This window comes from Oryzias latipes, chromosome 19 (genome assembly GCF_053564925.1).
Source record: "Oryzias latipes strain Hd-rR chromosome 19, Olatipes_Hd-rR_3.1".
Lineage (NCBI taxonomy): Eukaryota > Metazoa > Chordata > Actinopteri > Beloniformes > Adrianichthyidae > Oryzias > Oryzias latipes.
The window spans coordinates 15,030,001-15,050,762 of NC_136255.1; the positions used below are offsets into that span (position 1 = coordinate 15,030,001).

At 39.0% G+C, this 20,762-nt stretch overlaps 2 protein-coding genes across 2 annotated transcripts; both read left to right on the plus strand.

The window, feature by feature from the left end:
- The first annotated feature begins 676 nt into the window (after positions 1-676).
- On the plus strand, positions 677-5,030 carry kcng3 (potassium voltage-gated channel, subfamily G, member 3). Its single transcript, XM_004085661.5, has 2 exons — positions 677-1,503; positions 2,848-5,030. The coding sequence occupies exons 1-2, from the start codon at positions 878-880 to the stop codon at positions 3,491-3,493; spliced, it is 1,272 nt and encodes a 423-aa protein (XP_004085709.1). The 5' UTR covers positions 677-877; the 3' UTR covers positions 3,494-5,030.
- Positions 5,031-13,817: 8,787 nt separating this feature from the next.
- Positions 13,818-20,296, plus strand: cox7a2l (cytochrome c oxidase subunit 7A2 like). Its single transcript, XM_004085056.4, has 3 exons — positions 13,818-14,007; positions 19,219-19,353; positions 19,757-20,296. Exons 1-3 carry the CDS (start codon positions 13,936-13,938, stop codon positions 19,895-19,897), a joined length of 348 nt encoding a protein of 115 aa, XP_004085104.1. The 5' UTR covers positions 13,818-13,935; the 3' UTR covers positions 19,898-20,296.
- Positions 20,297-20,762: the final 466 nt, after the last annotated feature.

The window sequence follows — 20,762 nt, forward strand, 5'->3', positions numbered from 1 at the left end:
TTGTTTATGCTCATAATTACCTTTCAAAGTCTGTTTTTTGATAACTACTTAAATAATCATTATGTATTATTTATGTTTTGAATAATTTTATGTTTTGATTACATATTTGGTTAAAAAAATTGATAGATACATTGTATTTAGAGGTAAAAAAAAGTTGTAAAATGAGTGTTTTCTGTTTAAATAGAAGATCTCCCATACACATCCACATTATTTTAAAAAGCAAAACAATACATGTATATGTGAATAACTTCTTTTGACAATATTTGAATATGTCCTCTTCCAAGTTGAAAAACACGTGGAAACCTTTTAAATGTAAACATTGGAGGGAAATAATGTCGAAACCTTAATACAGGGTTCTCAACAATTAAATCATAAACAATGTTTTCATATATTTTTAATAACATAATAATTGACTGAACTTATTTTGTTTGTCTGCTGTTTTGTTTTAAAAAGAAGCAGTTATTAATGGTCTTCTTATATTTTCATGTCTTAAGCTTGTTAAGAGTTGATATAAGCAGTGTGTTTAATGTCATTATATCAAAACAAGTTTTATTTAAAGATCAAAATGCATCTCACATTCTGTTTCTGTGCGTGCGTAAGTGCGCGCCTTTGATAGCGACATCACTGATGGGATTGGCTCTCTCTGATCATGGGGTGGAGAGTCTATAAGCAAAAGAGAAATGTGGGAAGAGAGTGAGACACAGAGGAAAATAGTTTTCCTCCAGCCGCGGACGCCAGCGCGCACAAAACCACCTTCACTCACGGAGAACCACGCCCCGGGGGCGCAGGAGGCTGGAAGCTTCCCCTGTTGCTTAAACTCCAGCTGTGGAAGGAGGAATGGACTCCGAAGAGGAGTCTTAGGACATTTGTAGCCAAGATGAAGTTCGGAAAGAGCATCTGCGTACTCAATGTTGGGGGAACCCGGTACGCCTTCACTCGTGAGGTGATCAAGGATTTCCCTCTCCGGCGCGTCAGCCGCTTGCATGCATGCGCAACCGAGAAAGAGGTCTTAGAACTGTGTGATGACTATGACCGAGACCGGAATGAGTTTTTCTTCGACCGCCACGCACAGGCTTTTGTCTTCATCATGTTGTACGTTCGCTCCGGCAAACTCCGATTTGTTCCTGGAGTGTGTGAGCTGTCCTTCTACTCAGAAATGCTTTACTGGGGGTTGGAGAGCGTGCACCTGGACTCCTGCTGTCAGAAACGCCTGGATGACAGGATGTCTGACATAGGACTGGACACTCTTTCGGAAGGGGACATAGTGTTGTCAGGGGACGAGCCTGAGACCCCAGACGAGTCCGTACAACGCATTGCGCTCACCGGACGCGCCAAGTGGCTCGAGAAGATGCGCAAAACAGTTGAGGAGCCCAACTCCTCTATTGCAGCGCAGCTTTTAGCTTCAGTTTCTGTGATTTTCGTGATCATTTCCATGATAATGCTGTGTGCCAGCACGCTACCGGATTGGGATACAGCCAAGAGGAATACAGTAGAGGAACACAGGTAATACTGAGCTGTGCTGAGTTGGCATCGAACTGTGTTGTAAGGATCACCCCCCGGAAAATAACGGCTTCAGATGAAATGTGCGCAATACGCAATAATATATGGCAGCAAATTTTGTGCGTAGAATAACTCAAACAGGCCAGCACTTGGAAAGATGTGACCCCCCCCCCCCCCCAAATAAAAATAACCATGGTATTCCACGAATAGATAAATTAGATAAAAGATAAATTGACATCAAATATAAAAAATAACATATATTAAATTAATTATTTAATTAAAAAATGTTTGGGATACTTATATACAGAATTAACCCAATTTAAAAAACACACATCACACATAATTGTGTTCAAAGTGAACTGATTCGCTTTTGAGCTGGTTTAATGGGTTTCTGGTAATTCTAGCAACCCTTTTTAGGTCAGACTCCCCAAGAAGCCAATCAATAACCAATCGATACTATCTATTAACAATTAGGTGTGAATAATTATTTTCTCTACCTTTCCTTTCCCCAAATGTTTTCTCAATTTCATCTGATTTTTAAATGAGTTTGGCAGTTTGAGTGGCAAACAAAAAAAACATACTTGTATGTGCATAAGAGTACAATGTAATGAGGCTTGTCCACAAGTTAAAGCTTAAAAACAAACTTAAAAATTCCACTGTCGTAAATTAGCAAAGCCAAGTTTTAAGCTTTTACTTGTTTTGCGGCTTGAAGAGATAGGAAAACAATAGCTTTTCTTTTTCTGGATTGTTTCTTTTAACAGCCTTCTCTCAAAGAAGAAGTGCAGAGGAGACCATTTTCTATATAAGGTTGGATTATCTACACTTGGGCTGCACATAGTTTTGAGCTTTGGAGCATTTCCAGTGGTTAGGTAATCAGCTGAAAGTGCAGATTTTACTTGGGGCCAAAGGGATTCAGCTTCATGCCAGTAGATGATACAAATTTCTCAGCTGCTTCATCATTTGGTTTTCTTTAATTGCCTTCCCGTGGGCACTTTTCTATGTGTTTTGCTTCAGTGCTTTAATAAATAGTTTTAAAAATCCAGAAAAACAAACAAAAAAAAAACACTTTTCTCCTCAGTAATATGAAATTACTGAGTAATAAATAAGTGAGGAAATGCATTTTTACTTATCTCCATTTGAATGCACATATTTGATCCCTGTGCAATCTTAATGTATCCTGATATGTTTGTGTTATTTTATTTCAGTTTTTTTTTCCATAATTCAAATGTCAATGCTGTTCCTCACATCTACTGATTGTCTTGCCACATAGATCATCCATATCTCTCTGTGGCTTCCGTGTCATTTCCTGTTTATTGTTGAGCTGTTTTTCTCCTCTTCTCTCTGTAGGATAGTGGAGGCAGTGTGCATTGGCTGGTTCACTGCAGAGTGCATTCTGCGCTTTCTGTTGGCCAGAGACAAGTGGGACTTCATCCGCCATCCACTGAACATCATTGATGTGATTGCCATTACCCCCTACTATGTCACCATAGCAATGGCCCGTGCAGGGATGCCGGGTGCTGGGCTCGGGGTCGCTGGAGTGATACTTCGCGTGTTGAGGATGATGCGAGTGTTCTGGCTCATGAAGTTGGCCAGACATTTCCTGGGTCTGCAGACTCTGGGGCTGACGCTCAGGCGATGCTACAGGGAGATGGTCATGCTGCTGGTGTTTGTATGTGTTGCCATGGCAATATATAGCGCTCTGGCACAGTTGCTAGAGCATGGCTTGGACTTGGGAGCCCAGAACCAGGATTATGCCAGCATTCCAGCCGCCGCCTGGTGGGTCATCATCTCCATGACAACAGTCGGATACGGAGATGTTTACCCTATAACAATTGGCGGAAGGGTCCTTGGGGGAATGTGCGTCGTCAGTGGTATTGTACTCCTGGCACTGCCCATCACATTCATCTACCACAGTTTTGTCCAGTGCTACCACGAACTCAGACTGCGTTCTGCCAGATATGCAAGAAGCCTTTCTACAGAGATGCTACAATGATCGAGCGTTTGTGCAGCAAGCTTCCGCTTCCATCAGAAAACTGACAAGCTGTTGCAAAAACATCACAAACTTCCCTGCTTTCCCCTTTTCCCCATGTGTACTTCCTGTCAGTATATTGACATCCAATAATTGTTTGCGTGAAGTGCTGCTATCTCTCTAGGGAACTCATGTGAACATAACACTCATAATTATTTATTATAGACACACAGGAGCAATCCGTCCAGTTTAGACAGTGTCTGTTGTTTACACTGTATTCCCATGGTTACAATTCCATCCACTGTAAGGTGTGCACTCATGTTTGCCTGGCTTTCAGCCTTTACTTTGTTCCAAGAGCTACATTAGGATTGTGCAAGTTACACAAGATTGAAATGTGACCTAGATGCATCCTGTTAAATATGTGAAATAAAAAGCTGGAAGAAACAAGTGTGAGCAAAGTGGACATGGAGAGGTGGTTCACACAGAGGACTTAAAGTGTTAGAGAAGCTCAAGCCAAGAATAATGAAACTTGAGCTCAGGTCAGGAGGGACTACAAAGTGGCAGACGGTAAAATGAAGACTGATATAACAGGGCAGATGGAGAGCGAAAAGGAGGATAAAGGATTTTGGAGAGAAAAAAAATGACAGAATGTCATGAAAGACTGATGAATAGCTGCCTCAATATTTGTGAGTGAATATAAGGCATTTTGTGTTTCTGTGTCTCCAAGGCAACTTCATCCTTCAACATGCCAAACATAATGGTGGTTGATTTGTGCGTACACAAATAGGCTACATCCACGCATACCTCCTGGCTGGAACACAACATTTTCACCCCTGGATTACTTGAAATATCACAAGATGTTATATATAAAAATAAAGCAACAGAGGCTGTCGCAGACTATGCTTCTGACATTCCTTATTCACACATGTTTGCTGCATCCATCCTTTGCCAAGATTATACGACTAGTTCAAGAGACACATGATCCAAATAAACAAATCAACACCTCACCCACACAACAGTCTTTCTCTACTTTCACTCTTCCCATCCTGTTGTTGCCATCAACCTCTCAATTTTACACACAAACATATCAAGATCATGCTCTTCTCCGATGAAGGAAATTAAATTGATCTTTTTATCCTCCGTTTGTTCTTAGATTTGTATTTTATGTGTGCTTGTAGCAGAAACTTAGCCGCTCTGTAAAGCTTAGCATGTACTGTGGACATCTCGATATCCCTGGTTTTGTCCTTCACATGCTTTACAAGCATTCTAGTTGTCATAAAATATGAAATCAAATCAATATTTAAGGAGACACTTAATGATTCATAAATCATGTAGCACTGTATATAGCCCGGTACATTTGGCCAGGTCTGATTAAAACCATCAATCAAAACGTTTTTATTATTAATACGATCATTTGTGTCTAAGCTTTTCTCCTTTTTTTTTTAAATAAAAAATGACCAAATGTTAAGCTCAGAGTGTCTAAATGAATACAACAAATCTATTTATTGTACAATTGTATTTTTGAAAATCTGAAGTGTAAATAAAAACAGAACTGAATGAACTCAGATGGGGAGAAAAAATAAGTGGCAGATGTTGAAAGTGATAAATGTTGTCATTATGAAGCAAGAAACAGCATACATTTTGACAATTATCTGGGTACTAATTAGTTTATTTGGCAACAGACTAGACTTCGTTTGAGTTCAAAAACCTTTAGAAACATTTTTTATTTGGATACAAATGCAAATACAAGTTTGGAACAGCTTTAAATATGATTTTATTTACATTACATTACATAGTCAACAGAGTTTTAGAAGATTTCATGGTGTTCACAAGGGTTATATCTAACTATAATCCCAGATGCCCTTGTGCTCCTTGAGCTCTCAGGCAGAGCTTTGGTAAAAGGAGGCACAGGTCTGTAATAAAAATCACTGCATGGGCTCAGAAACATTCCTGGAACTCATGGCCTGTGAGCACAGATCCCTGAGCAATCCAAAAATGCAGGCTAAGGGTCTGTCATATAAAGGAGAAGCTGTCATCTCTTAAGCAAAATTCATTTAAAATGGACTGTGGCAATGGGGGGGAAACTGTCTCGTGGCCAGAAAAAGAAAACTGAATTTTTAATTGCTTCTATGAAACCAAGTATAAGCCTCTGATTTCAGAAAAGGAACCATCTGGCTCATTATCAGCTCTCAGTTCAAAAGTCTCTATCTCTGATGGCACAGAGGGGCAGACGTGTTACATGGAAAGAACACCTGACACATTTAGAATAGAAAACATCTTTGGTTGATAACATGTGTACTTAAATAGTATAAATCTGCATGTATCGAGACATCCTTTTGTTGTCTTTGCAGAATCCTGACTTCATCTTATGAGAGTCCAGCATACGACTTTTCACCATGAAAAACTATGTGGCAAGTTTTAAAACAACAAAAAGACAGAACTGTTAAACAACTCAAATTTTTTGTCAGATGAGGAAGAGAAGAGACATTGCTCTCCTTCTCATTTTAAAACGTTTAAAAGAAATATCTCAATTGTCTGACCCATTCTTTGCCCCGATGTAAATAAAATGTTTTTCTTGATTAAAAAAGTATTCAGTTGTCTGTTTTCATCAACTTTTCTTCAAAGTATTAAAAAAAGATCAGACTTGGGTTGTAAAACATTATATAAAAAACATATTGAATTTATGATGTTTTTAAAGTTTAATATATATATAATAATATATATTTAAATAACTCATAAAATATCCAAATCCTTCACCTTTTCGGACAACATTTACTACTGAGTGAACACAAGACTTTATTAATAGAAGATGGGTTGATGGAGTGGTTTTTATGTGTCAGAGTTGAATAATCTGTACATCTGTCAGCTGTAGAAGACGCTGTGACGAACACTTGAGCCAGCTGGCAACAGCATGAAGTTCCTTAATCAGAGTCACGGGGAAAAGAGCACAGCAAACCAGAAATAAAAGTAAATTCAATCAAGAATCCTGCTTTAAGGGGTAAAGAACATTCAAACTCTTTCACTTTTTCCCCCTTGGTTTTAACTTATAGAAATATCATGTATCTGAAAAAATAATTGTTGGAATGTATGCCTCTAAAGCCACTGTAGTGCTAATTATCCAAATCTGTTACATTCTTTGTAATGCTGTTATGTAGATTTGGAAAGATTAATTGGACAAAAATTCCAAATACTGAAAACTCAAACACTGTTTTTTTAAATCCTATTAAAATCATCCACTTGGGAGCCGGTTTAGCTCGTGCTGGTTTGCTGCGCCTTCCGTCCGTGAAACCAGGGTTCGACTCTGGGCTGCTCCCTGTTCCCTTCTCTACTTCTGTGCCAGTCCCAAGCCCAGTTGCTTTGAGAGCGTTGCGTCAGGAAGGGCATCCGGCTTAAAACATTGCCATGTTTACCGTGCAACTCGTTCGCTGTGGCGACCCCTGATGGGAAAAGCCAAAAGGGAGACAACGTTAAAATCATCCACTTATGTCTACTGCTATAAAAGAGCATCTAGATCAGGGGTCGGGAACCTTTTTTGCCAAGAGAGCCATAAACGCCACATATTTTTAAATGTAATTTCGAAAGAGCCATACAATAATGTAGTGTCCCTTTACCACAGTGAGGCACGGAGACTTAACCTTTTTTAAGGTTCTTTATTCTGGTTACTGCAGACCGCAACGAACGCCGTACAATTAATTCAGCAACTCCTGATTCTCTCCCGCCGAGACAAGAGCGCTTCTCCCTACTTTATATTCACCTGCTCCCGCTCCAGCCCTCACATTTCCCTTATTCGGCCCATAGCTGAACCCCATTGGTCCAAATTACCTAACAACAGGCTGAGCGACAGAACAAAGGGCCAATCAGATCTCTGCTTGATACGTTTAATGAACTCCAGAACTTTTAATGCGACCCAACAGCCACCCAGTCCAAGTCAGTCCACGATCATATGTTTAAAACTAAATATACAAGTGAATGTGTGCATTTGATGTAATTTCAACATTTTTAAAGTACAATAAGTCTGTGGATTCTTTTTAATAACATTGTTATGCTGTTGCTGATAAATGATGAGTATTTCTCGTGTTTTGCTGATGGTCTAGTCTGGTTGATTGATAGGTGGTGAGTTTCTGCTTCACGCAGGCGTTGAGACTCTAAACGTGATCTTAGGTTGGTCTGACTATTCTTTAGATATGACAAAGACTGATCACATGCAGACGGGGAGCCAAACATACACTCACACGCTGCAGTGAGTGACGGGCAGCGGGTTTTACGCTTTTACAATCCCAGCGCGATTCACCTGCTGCCGGTCCCCACAACCCCTCACCCCCACCCTCTGCTTTCTTCCTCACACATCCCGTCCCCGCAACTGCGCGCTCTTTCTCAGAGACGGGAGCGCGCAGTTTTAGGCACGGCAATTCACAGGTTTCCGGGTGGTACAAACTCTGTGAAATAATAGATCATAGTTAAGTGATAGAGCTGGCGCAGATTTTGTTCTCCAAGCACCCCTACTACTGCGCGCCTCTGGCATCGCATCGCGCCCGAGAAGGACTGGTCTAATGAAAAAAAAGTATAATTAAAGATTTCTCTGCGAGCCACATGTGACCATCAAAAGAGCCATATATGGCTCGCGAGCCATAGGTTCCCGACCCCTGATCTAGATCTTAAGAGAAACAGAAAAGTGGGGATACTCAAGTATTTTGCCTTGACGGTCAGTTCTTTGGGGCTTTATTATTGACATTTTCAAAACACAGATTTACAAACCAAACCAGCATTCATTGAACGTTCAAAATAAAAATCTAAACTCCCTTTTGGAGCATACTAAAGAGGAAATGTATTGTCAATATATTTTCAACACCTTTTAAAATTAACCATGATACTATGGTGGCTGCATTTTTGTATATCTGAGGTGATTTATTAAAACTTATGAACAATAAGATCCTGTTTTAATTTCACGGTCTCTTTCAAAACCTTTACCTGGCAACAAATTTTTTGTCACTGGTGTACACCAAGTAGACCAAACTTTGACAGATTTCAACAAAGCTTTGTTTTTGTTTTTTCCATCTCACAGTAGCCACACTGCTTGTTTTTCACAGAAGAATGCCAAACCATGGTTCCATCTGATTACAGAACAGATGCTCACTGTCTTCCGTCCATCTGATATTAACTTGCATCCAGAAAATTTGCCATGATTTCCTTACAAAGTTAACATGACTTCCAATGAAGAAGTGCTTAGAATTGAATTACTACAGAGTGTTGCTTTATATGTAAAGGAGATATAACACTATGTGAACAAACTGTGGCTGAATTAGGGTTAGACGCATTTGGATATAAATTAATAAATGTCTTGAACACAAAACCTAATTTCATACTTAACAACTTTATTACACTTTTAGTTTGATGTACATTGTAAGTATGGTTCTTTGAGTGTGGACAGTAGGTGTATAATGGATAGTATTTTTTTAAATATTTTTAAACATTATTTTCCTCACCAAATATACCCTATTTGTCCCTTTATGCATACAATTATGTATATTCCTTCTTTGTTTATTAATACATGTTTTGATTAATATACATACAGTACAGACGAAAAGTTCAGATTCATCTTCTGATTCAAAGAGTTTTCTTTATTTTCATGACTATGAAAATTGTAGATTCTGAAGGCATGAATGAACACATGTGGAATTATATACATAACAAAAAGTGTGAAACAACTGAAAATATTTCATATTGTAGGTTCTTCAAAGTTGCCATCTTTTGGTTTGATTACTGTTTTGCACACTCCTGGCATTGGTAAATGGTGTATACTTATATAGCGCTTTTCTACCTACAAGGCCCAAAGAGCTTTACAGTCACAGACCCAGTCACAAACACATTCACACACTGGTGGCTGCTCCTCTGCCGAACACTGGCGCCAACCTCCCACCAATCTCTTGGGGCCTCATTTATAAACGTTGCGTACGCACAAAAGAAGGCGTACGCCACTCTCTACGCAATAGTTGAGATTTATAAAAAGCAAACTTGACGGGAAAATGTGCGGTCCTCCACGCAAGCTCTGACCCAGGCGTACGCACAAAAACGGGTGAAATGAGAAATGGCGACACCGTCGGCAGATGGAAGAAACACGTGAAAGTGACAGTGTGTGCCAAATCGTTCCGGCATGTGCTGTGCTACACAATGTGGCACAGCTTAAAAACGTGCCTCTACCCCCTGGCGCTGATTGCTGTGTTGGCCCCGACCCTGAACCCCATCCCCACGCATTTGAGCCATTTGCTGCTGCTGTGCGCCAGCGTTTAGAAGTGATGCGTCGCTTATAAAGGAAAAGAGGTGTGGAAAATATTATTTATTTAAGAATTCCCTCATCGTGCAGTTTATTTCAGTCAGGGCGATCTTGATTTCGCCCAACTCCTTGGCCACCTCTCTGATTGAACTACTGACTTCCCTCTGCATTTCAAGGACTGCATCGGTGAGGACGCGTCCACTGCTGGAGGGTTGAGAGCCGCGTGCCGTGGAGACGCTGGGGCCAGACGGCTGCTCAGCTGCAGCATCGTAACCACTGGCCCCGCTGGAACACCCAGCAACTAAAATAAAATTTTTCTATATTAATAATCTGTAATTGTGTAGCCTGCATACATGTGACTTGACTGCATTCATTTGAATTATTTCTCTTACCTGTGTCACCCTGACCCTGGCGCGTCGGCGTCCCCTCCGTCTCAGTCAGGTGACTGAGGCGGAGGAGGACGCCGATAAGGGGAACTTAATAGGGATTCCCCAATAATAGTTTCTCATCAAGAGGGGTCAGCTCCGGTACCCCCCCCCCCCCCCCCCCCCCCCGTGGCGGACACACTCTGCCGATGCAGCGCTAGACGTTTCTTTGCCTCGACTTTGATGTCCGATCATTTCTTTCATTTCTTTTTTATTTCGGCCACGGTCTGAGGTTGTGAGGCTACAGCATTTACGGCGTCTGCCACCGTTTGCCACTCACGTGCCTTTTTGGCATTAGTAATGCCCACACTGTGCCCTCCAAACAACGTTTTCTCCTCTTTTCCACCTCGCCAACGATAACTTCTACTTCACATTGAATGAAGTTACGTTTTTTTGATTTCCCCTCTGTGTTTGCCATGATTTAGCAAGCCATGAATATTAATTTGTGGGCGTTTCACGGACTATTTATGGGCAACTATGGGCGTGTCATGTAGCCGCAAAAGCTGCGCTGCATTTAGAATCGGTTGTGATTTATAAAGGGAAAGATGCGTAGGATGTGCGTGCGCACGGTTTTATAAATCCGAATATTTCTGTGCGTACGCACGTCCTATGTTTCATCCGTACGCCACTTCTGACGCAAATCCTACGCAAAGTTTTATAAATGAGGCCCCTATGACGCCCATAGTTGCCCATAAATAGTCATAGGGGCCTCATTTATAAAACTTTGCGTAGGATTTGCGTCAGAAGTGGCGTACGGATGAAACATAGGACGTGCGTACGCACAGAAATATTCGGATTTATAAAACCGTGCGCACGCACATCCTACGCATCTTTCCCTTTATAAATCACAACCGATTCTAAATGCAGCGCAGCTTTTGCGGCTACATGACACGCCCATAGTTGCCCATAAATAGTCCGTGAAACGCCCACAAATTAATATTCATGGCTTGCTAAATCATGGCAAACACAGAGGGGAAATCAAAAAAACGTAACTTCACTCAATGTGAAGTAGAAGTTATCGTTGGCGAGGTGGAAAAGAGGAGAAAAGTGTTGTTTGGGGCACAGTGTGGGCATTACTAATGCCGAAAAGGCACGTGAGCGGCAAACGGTGGCAGACGCCGAAAATGCTGTAGCCTCACAACCTCGGACGTGGCCGAAATAAAAAAGAAATGAAAGAAATGATCGGACATCAAAGTCGAGGCAAAGAAACGTCTAGCGCTGCATCGGCAGAGTGTGTCCGCCACGTGGGGGGGGGGGGGGGGGCGGAGCTGACCCCTCTTGATGAGAAACTGGCCGCTATTATTGGGGAATCCCTATTAAGTTCCCCTTATCGGCGTCCTCCTCCGCCTCAGTCACCTGACTGAGACGGAGGGGACGCCGACGCGCCAGGGTCAGGGTGACACAGGTAAGAAAATAATTCAAATGAATGCAGTCAAGTCACATGTATGCAGGCTACACAATTACAGATTATTAATATAGAAAAATTTTATTTTAGTTGCTGGGTGTTCCAGCGGGGCCAGTGGTTACGATGCTGCAGCTGAGCAGCCGTCTGGCCCCAGCGTCTCCACGGCACGCGGCTCTCAACCCTCCAGCAGTGGACGCGTCCTCACCGATGCAGTCCTTGAAATGCAGAGGGAAGTCAGTAGTTCAATCAGAGAGGTGGCCAAGGAGTTGGGCGAAATCAAGATCGCCCTGACTGAAATAAACTGCACGATGAGGGAATTCTTAAATAAATAATATTTTCCACACCTCTTTTCCTTTATAAGCGACGCATCACTTCTAACGCTGGCGCACAGCAGCAGCAAATGGCTCAAATGCGTGGGGATGGGGTTCAGGGTCGGGGCCAACACAGCAATCAGCGCCAGGGGGTAGAGGCACGTTTTTAAGCTGTGCCACATTGTGTAGCACAGCACATGCCAGCACGATTTGGCACACACTGTCACTTTCACGTGTTTCTTCCATCTGCCGACGGTGTCGCCATTTCTCATTTCACCCGTTTTTGTGCGTACGCCTGGGTCAGAGCTTGCGTGGAGGACCGCACATTTTCCCGTCAAGTTTGCTTTTTATAAATCTCAACTATTGCGTAGAGAGTGGCGTACGCCTTCTTTTGTGCGTACGCAACGTTTATAAATGAGGCCCCTGGACTTTAAGAAATGAAGGTCAGTCAGTTGGAAAAATTGGGAAAACTTTGAAAGGTTCCCCAAGTGCAGTCACAAAAACCATCAAGCGCTACAAAGAAACTGTCTCACATGCTGACCGCCCCAGGAAAGGAAGACCAAGAGTCACCTCTGCTGCAGAGGATAAGTTTATCCGAGTCACCAGCCTCAGAAATGCCGGGTTAACAGCAGCTCAGATTAGACAGCACGTCAATGGCACATAGAGTTCTAGCAGCAGACACATCTCCACAACAACTGTTAAAAGGAGACTGTGTGAATCAGGCCTTCATGGTAAAGTATCTGCTAGGAAACCACAGCATGCTATTCCATCTGGTTTGCGTTTCGTTGGACCATCATTTACTTTTCAACAGGACAATGACCCCAAACACACCTCCAGGCTGTGTAAGGGCTATTTGACTAAGAAGGAGAGTGATGGGGTGCTGCGCCAGATGACCTGACCTCCACAGTCACCGGACCTGAACCCATTGAGATGGTTTGGGGTGAGCTGGACCGCAGAGTGAAGGCAAAAGGGTCAACAAGTTCTAAGCATCTCTGGAAACTCCTTCAAGACTGTTGGAAGACCATTTCAGGTGACTATCTCTTGAAGCTCATCAAGAGAATGCCAAGAGTGTGCAAAGCAGTAATCAAAGCAAAAGATGGCTACTTTGAAGAACCTAGAATATGACATATTTTCAGTTGTTTTACACTTTTTTGTTATGTATATAATTCCACATGTGATCATTCACAGTTTTGATGCCTTCAGTGTGATTCTACAATTTTCATAGTCATGAAAATAAAGAAAACTCTTTGAATGAGAAGGTGTGTCCAAAATTTGGTCTGTACTGTAAAGCACCTTGAGCTGTCTGTCTGACATGAAAGGTGCTTTATAAATAAAATTAATTTGAATTTGTAACTACCCTAAGCAAAAAGTAGTACACTTGAATTTTATTTTATAAGAATAGGCCTTCAGCATGAGCACAGCAATTTTACAATAGATCATGTCCGCAGAAGTACACCTGAATACTTCTTTAGACAAATTTGGAACATCTTAAGTTTCAAATATATAGATAGTATATAAAAATTAAACTTCAAGTATACTGTCTCACTTCTAGTATAGACAAAGTATACTTTTTGTACACTTGACTTGACTACTTTTTGCTTAGGGTATGAAGTCTATTGTTTTTGTTTATGAAAAATGGATTTATATATTCACAAAATTTATTGGAATAGGTGTATTAAGTTTAAATAAATTAAGATTAAATTAATTAATTATTTTGTAATGTTTTGATTTTATGCAAATAAACATTTATGTACACTGTAACTCCCATGTCCACTTGTCCAGACTTCTGTATACCCAATTGGTCTTTGATTTAACTTTTACTAACAATACTTTATTTGAAAGGAAGAAGAAAAAAAATAATCCTACTCATTGAATGTGTTTTAACAGTCTATGCTCGTACATCGTCTTCCTCAGCACTCAGCTGGCATTTTAAGCAGGCAGTGTGAAGGCAACTATCTCTGCGTCACTTTCCTTCGACGTCGCAGCCCTCATGACGGTCCTTACCGGTTGATCTGTTGTGGTCGCAGCACCTTCCTCTGTCCTTCAACTGGAAAATGTACTACAAATTCAGCGGATTTACTCAAAAACTGACGGGCTCTGCTCCCACGGTTGCCTACAATCCTCAGGTAAGACAAGGGCGCCGTTGATGGTGAAAAAAATAAGTCTGCAACAGCTGGGATGACCTTGCTAGCATTAGCAGTTTTGTTAACGTACTGCGAACTGCTCTCTCTTGGGTGAGTTGGAAAAAATGGTAAGAAACGGTTACAAATAAAGATTTACATCCTCAAATATGTGTGAATGGGTATTAACCGTTGTTTAAGTTTAGTCTGTTGAAAAAGGTTGTTTAGAGTAACCGTGTAGTGACGCTGAAGCTTTGCTAGCTGATACACAACACACGGGACACTTTGTGAAGATTATTATATTTATGTTGTAGATTATTAAGAAATTTAATAATCTAAGGTAATAATTTAAGTTTTAACATTTTTTATTTTTAGACAGACTGCTTAACATCGATTTTTTTGTTAATTGACCCTCAATCATGTACTCAATCCCTAAGAACCCAAAAGGTTCTTCTACTACATTAAAATTGTAAAGACAAAAATGGAAGTAAACAGCCATAAACTTAATCTTTAACAGTCAGTTATTTGATCTTTCAACTAAAACCAAAGTAAAATTGGCACACTGGCAAAATCAAGATAAAATATGTTTTCCATCTTATGTAATAAAGTCCCCCTTTTCGCTTTTTACATCAGCCTAAAAAGGCATGACCAAAAATGAATTAGGTGTTAGTCAAAGTCCTGGAAGTTGCCAGCAAGTTTAGCAACATTACGATCTTTTATATGTGTTTTTGCATTAGCAACTTTTGATACAAGATATATTCTTGTTAATCTTCTTATTGTTCTATAGCACCTGTAACTGATATTTAAAAATAATGAAATGAAAAACTAGGACTGTAGGCAACAGGTTTCACTCACAGTTACCATTGTACATTTCAATGACGTTATGACTTGGAGTAAAATCATAACATAGAAACAACTCTAAAAATATTTATTTGTGTTTTGTTTCTGACTTGTGTTTGCTGCTAATATAAATCCTAGTCCACAGTTAATCAATGATACTGGCAAAATAAAATGTAAAGCAAGGCATCACCAATAATTTCCAGAATCGATTTTATCCGATTAACCAGAGCCTGAATCGATTCGATTCACAGTTCTTTTGATCCACCCAATTTGATTCAATTCTATTCGATTTTGAATTTACATGGTTTACACATTTAATCATATTTGTATAGAAAAATACATTATTAATTTATATGTTTTAAAGTTATTCATATTCAGTCAGCAATGTATGTTTAGGTCGACTGAGCGTTAGCATTAGCCGTCCTATGGGAGATGATTCCATTATACCACAACATCAAGCTTGCGGACTTCTGCCGTCATTCGCTAAGAAGTCACCGGAAAAGCAAAGGCATAAAAGATTGACTTGTATGTTTATGGATCAATAATTGAATTATTAAACTTGGATCCATTCCGGTTGATTGATTTTTTTTTTTTTTTTTTTTTTTTTGATTTTTTTTTACCCAGCCCTAATAAAAAGTATTAACATCCTAAGTTGTTTTTTTTTGTATCTCTAAACTGACAACCTTCAAAAATGATCAAAAATACCACCCCTCGAAAAAAAAAAGCATTTAAAATAAAGGTTAAAAGCCCTATGATTTGTGAAAATGTTACAGCCATATAATTACTGTTTGAAATATTAATTTTAAGGAAAAGATGTCTCTATCCAAAACAACAAACACCTCTTACTTCCTGTTACTCTGTTAATTAATTGTCACTGGACGAAGACTGATTTTCTTTTTTCATTGTGTACATCATCCGCAAAAACACACCTGTCATCACTCAGAATAATTTTAGTAACAGACATTTCACACTATCAAGAGTATTGAACCTAAAAGTCCTGTGTTTACCTGACAGGATTTCTTTTTCATGTTTACAGTAAGCGTTAAGAACATTTGTAAAGTTTGGATACGTTTTGAGCTTTTTGGTGGAATTCTGATTTGATAGGTGAAAGATTAAGCTGCTTCCCCCTTTTATTACTTTTTACAGCCAATTTTTAGAAAGTAACACACATGTGTTAGCTTCTGCAATGCTTGAGCTTTGCTGAATTAGAAGTAAAACAGATTTTCTTTTGTAAATCAGTTATTCTTAGAACCAATGCAGGATTTTAAAGTAATAAATACAATAAACTACCCCATGTGTACACTAGGATTAAACATTCTACTACTTGTAATTAAGCAGCAACAGGTGGTAAACATAATAAATCCTGAGTTATTGTTATAACAGCTTACTGGTGTTACCCACCTGAGTAAATGTCCCATGTTCTTTTACAGCCTGACTTCTTGTAAACCAAGTATTTTCAGCATCGTTCCCTGCACACACACGCCAATGTTTCTAGAGCTCCAACCACAGGCTGTTAATCTTTATTGCCTCACAGACAGCTGCTGCTGTAACTAATTTAAAACATATATTTGAAAGAATTTTTCCATTTCTTTTACAACAGTAAAGCAAAGAAGCAAAACATCAAATTCTTAGGAAAATGTTCCAGTGGGGAAAAGGCAGGACTCTAAATTAACCTTGGAAGTAAAGGTTACTGTTACTTCTGTAAATTTAAAGATGCTGACTCACAAACAATGTCTTTACAAGTGAACAAAATGGGGGCAGCATTGAAATAGTACGACCTACTTTAAATCCAAATAAATACCTGTAGTAAACTAGAGAATAAGCTGCTACTTTAGGTCAGTTCATACTTTTTATATTTGATTATCATTTACCTTTTGCAACTAAAGCTTTTGAAATTCAATTAAGGTGAAATGCATTGAATAATTTGTTTTCGATAACTTTATGTTTTTGAACTTATTGATTTGGAGGCTGTGTTTATTCCAAAACATTCTGAGTGTCTTCTTTCACTTTCAGACTACTGGTTAATGACATGAGGTTGTTGTAGGTCAGTAGTCTTAGCAGCTGACTGACAATTAGTTTAGACTTCAACTCAGACTGTGTAGACACCTAATCCCACATTGACCCCAGTTGGAAGGAAAGTTGCAAGTCTTTGTTTTTTCTAGAATTTTGCTAGTGTTAATGGTGCATTTGATCCGATTGGTTACTTTAGTGGTATAATTATAATGTCTTAATTATTTAGTGGGGAATCAAAGGAGTATAGGTGTTCAAAGTTTGAGATGAGCTATGCTTGAATGGTCTATGATCCAGATTTCATTATTGGCCAAAAATAAGAGCTTCTGCTCTGGATACATAAAAGCCAGTGTTGCCTGTCCTGTTAAAATCTGTTTTTTGTTTTTTCTTAGTGCCTCTGCGCTCTGCTTGTCAGATTTAATTTTCCCACTCTCACACCATCTGCCTCCACATGCTCTGAAGAGGTAGTAGGTGTCCCAGTAACTTTCCAGAACATGTTTTCAGTTGAGACGGTACAAGCACATCAGTCATAGAGCAAGCACTCACGCAGCTGAATATTCACTTTGTCTCATTCAGAGTTAAAGATCAGTAAAAACCAGTCTTGTTGGGGGGATGTGTATCACCTCTCTGTCCCTTATTCTGACTTTTCATGTTTATTCTTTTACTTTTTCTCGCAGATTTAGAGATAAAATGATACTTTTCTTGTTGAATAAATGATATGTTAATGTTGAAAATGACAATCTTAGACAGTGGACTTCTGTTCGTACTTATACTTTTGGACCGCAGTGTTGCTTTAGGCCATTTAAAATACAGAGACTATAACATCTAATTTGTATTACATGATCTGCTTTAAGATGGTTTAAGTTATTCATATCTGACAGAATCCAATTTGTTTATAGAAGTGTTGAGTCTTCCTCGCACAACAAAGAGGTGTACCACAGGGCTCTGTGCTTGGTTCTATCCCATTTCGTCGTTACATGATTCCATTAGACAGGATGGCATACTTTAGCATTGTTATGCTGACAATACTCATCCATCAAACTTGGACGTTTCTGTATGTTTAAACCACTTCCAGATTGACTTAAAGGTTTAAAGCTTTGTTGATTTCCAATTTATTTGAACCAAGTTCAGACCAAATATGTGTTCTTTGACCAGAGCACTTTAGACTCACTTGGTTAAAATACTCATACTAGCGGTAGATGGTTTCAATTTTTTTGTCCAGTCTTTAACAGTCATTTTTATTGATGACCAATTTTTAACTCTACATTAGAATGAACTGGCCATTTTCCTTACCTTCTTTCCTCTACACATCTTTAGTCTTCTTTCTTGTAGATGTGTTTTTTTTAAAGTTACTCCTATGTGTCTTGTCTCGTGTCAGATGTTCCACTGTTTTTGTGTCTGTCTTTTTGAGTTTTCATCCCTTTCTTCCTTAAATGGAGTTTTCCTCCCATTTTTTTGTTTAGTTTATGTCAAAACTCTTCAATTAAATCTTCTAGTCACTGAAATAGTTTTATAATAAAATACATTTTAGACAAGTTTGTATTTTTGGTATGAATAGTTTAGAACAATCTTGAATTATTTTGAATAAATAGAATTTTAGCAATATGTCTTGTGTTTTTCTTCGATTTGTGTTTTTTGTTATTGTGTGTTTATGTTTAGCACCTTAAGGAAAGCCCTGAATTGAATGAAATTAAACCTCACAAGCCTTTAGCCTTCATTCACTAATGCTTCCTGGACAATGCAACAAATAAAAGGGCAGACTATTGAACAGCCTATGGAGCAGAACTATAGCTTGAAAGAGGGAATCCATAAAGCATTTGTGTAATAACCAGTTGTTATGCACACGGAAGGAGTTTGCAAAATGACTATTGAACAGTTGATGCAACTTTAAAAGAAAAAACTTGAATTGGTTTAATAACATCAATGTTTTCATATGGAGATAGTCTTCATTCAACAGCATGAAGAACACTCTGTTTTTCTCATATAGTAATGTTTTCCAACCATTTAATTTGAGAGTCCTAAAAGAAAAGAAGTTTAATTTTGTTTCACTGCGTAAAAAAACTCAAGTTTAGTTCATGGTGGTGCTATCAAGACACTTTCAACTGTCTTATTTTTCTTAGTGAATCTTTTTTATTAATTCTTTACATTTAAAATTGACTTCTACATATTCCCTTTCTGTATTTTTGGAGGTCTCCAGTTTTCTTTTATACAGATATGAACAGACTGGCTGTGGAAGTACCACAGATTATTGAGATGATAACAATTTAAGGAGTCGTCAGTAGAGAAAATACTTTTTTTTTTCTTACTTTTAATTTAAATTTAGCTTAATTTATGCTCTTTTTGAATGATCTGTTTTTTGTTTTTTAGGGGCTGAAGCCATCTATCCCTGCTGAGTCCCCCACAATGATCTTCGCCACCCCCACCAAGGTGGTGTCAGAAGCGGGGGCTGTAGCAGAGTACATGGGAACAAACAAGGTTCCTGATCTCCAGAGGTTTTTCCAGGTAAAGAGTTCAACAAAATGTGCAAAATGTTGTATTTAATCACTATTTTAAGTCATGCATATTCTTGAGAGGTTTTAATTATTTAAATTAGATTGAAATATGTTGCTCATTTACTTTAAGTGTGTATTTTTTAATTTTTTTTTTAGTCACAATTATCCATTATTTAAAACTGTAACACTTTAGCATAAACTGCTGAACCAAATATACTCGCTAAAACTTCTGTTGTTTCTTTTTTTCTTCTATACTGCTAGAAAAACAACTAAGCTTCAAAAAGCGTTCGCTAACCGAGTCAATTATTTAACTTTTATTTGTTTACTGATCAGTTTTATTGTCTGCCCTTTTTGTTTCCCCCCACTTTTCCCTCTTCTTCTCACCAACTGTGTATTGTTCCCTCCCTTCTTAGACATCAGACGGCGTCCCCGTTCATTTAAAGCGCGGGTATCCCGACAAGCTTCTGTACCGCACCACCATGGCTCTGACTGTAGGAGGCGTCGTCTACTGCCTGGTGGCTCTCTACTACGCAGCCCAGCCAAAGAGGGGGTGATCAACAAACACCAAGGATTTTCTTTAAGCACCTGTGACTTTCTGCTGCTCGCCATTCAACCTCTTTGGACTCTATAAGATGAGAATTTATCACTTTATACCTTCTCTTTCACACCAGAGGGGTTGGGCCCACTTGACCAAGGTTCAAAATGTAGTGAAGTGAAGAGAAATAAGTTGATGAAACTTGTTTAACAAGTAAACGATTTAAGACATTCAGATCATCATTTCTTTATTTACTATAATTCAATCAGAATTTTTTTGGAAGGTTTTCCTGTTATTCCTGTATATTCTGGCCCCATAATGTTTATAACTACACACACACAGAACAAAACAAATGATTGCAGTAAAAATGTCTGCTTTGTTTGGAAAAGATGTATAACTTAATAAATTTTAAATGGTATGCACTTTGTTTGGTGTCCCTTTTATCACATCTTAGCTGTAGCATCATTGGAGCAAAGGTGTGATCAGTCCTCTACAGGTGCAGAGCATATATGGATATTGTCTATATGAGACCGAATCTCATTAAAAACAGGGATGGAGATAACTCGTCTGGAACATGGATGCTGCTCACTTGAGCGTGCTCTGTCTCATGCGTGGGCTTCAGTGTGATATCAGATGCTTCTCACTGTCACATGTCACAATGTGGTAAAGAGACAGTTGGTGCCTTTTTTTTTATCCTTTTCTTTCACTCCTGATTCTTCTGTTGTAATTCTTTCAAACTGTGTAAGTGAAACAATATCAACATTTTAAGTAAAATGTAGATTTTTTTGTTTAAAAAAGAATATTTTGCGATGGTTAAATATTGTAAATGCTTGAAAATGCATCTGAAAAAATTGTTTACTTACAGAATTTACACCATCTGCTCC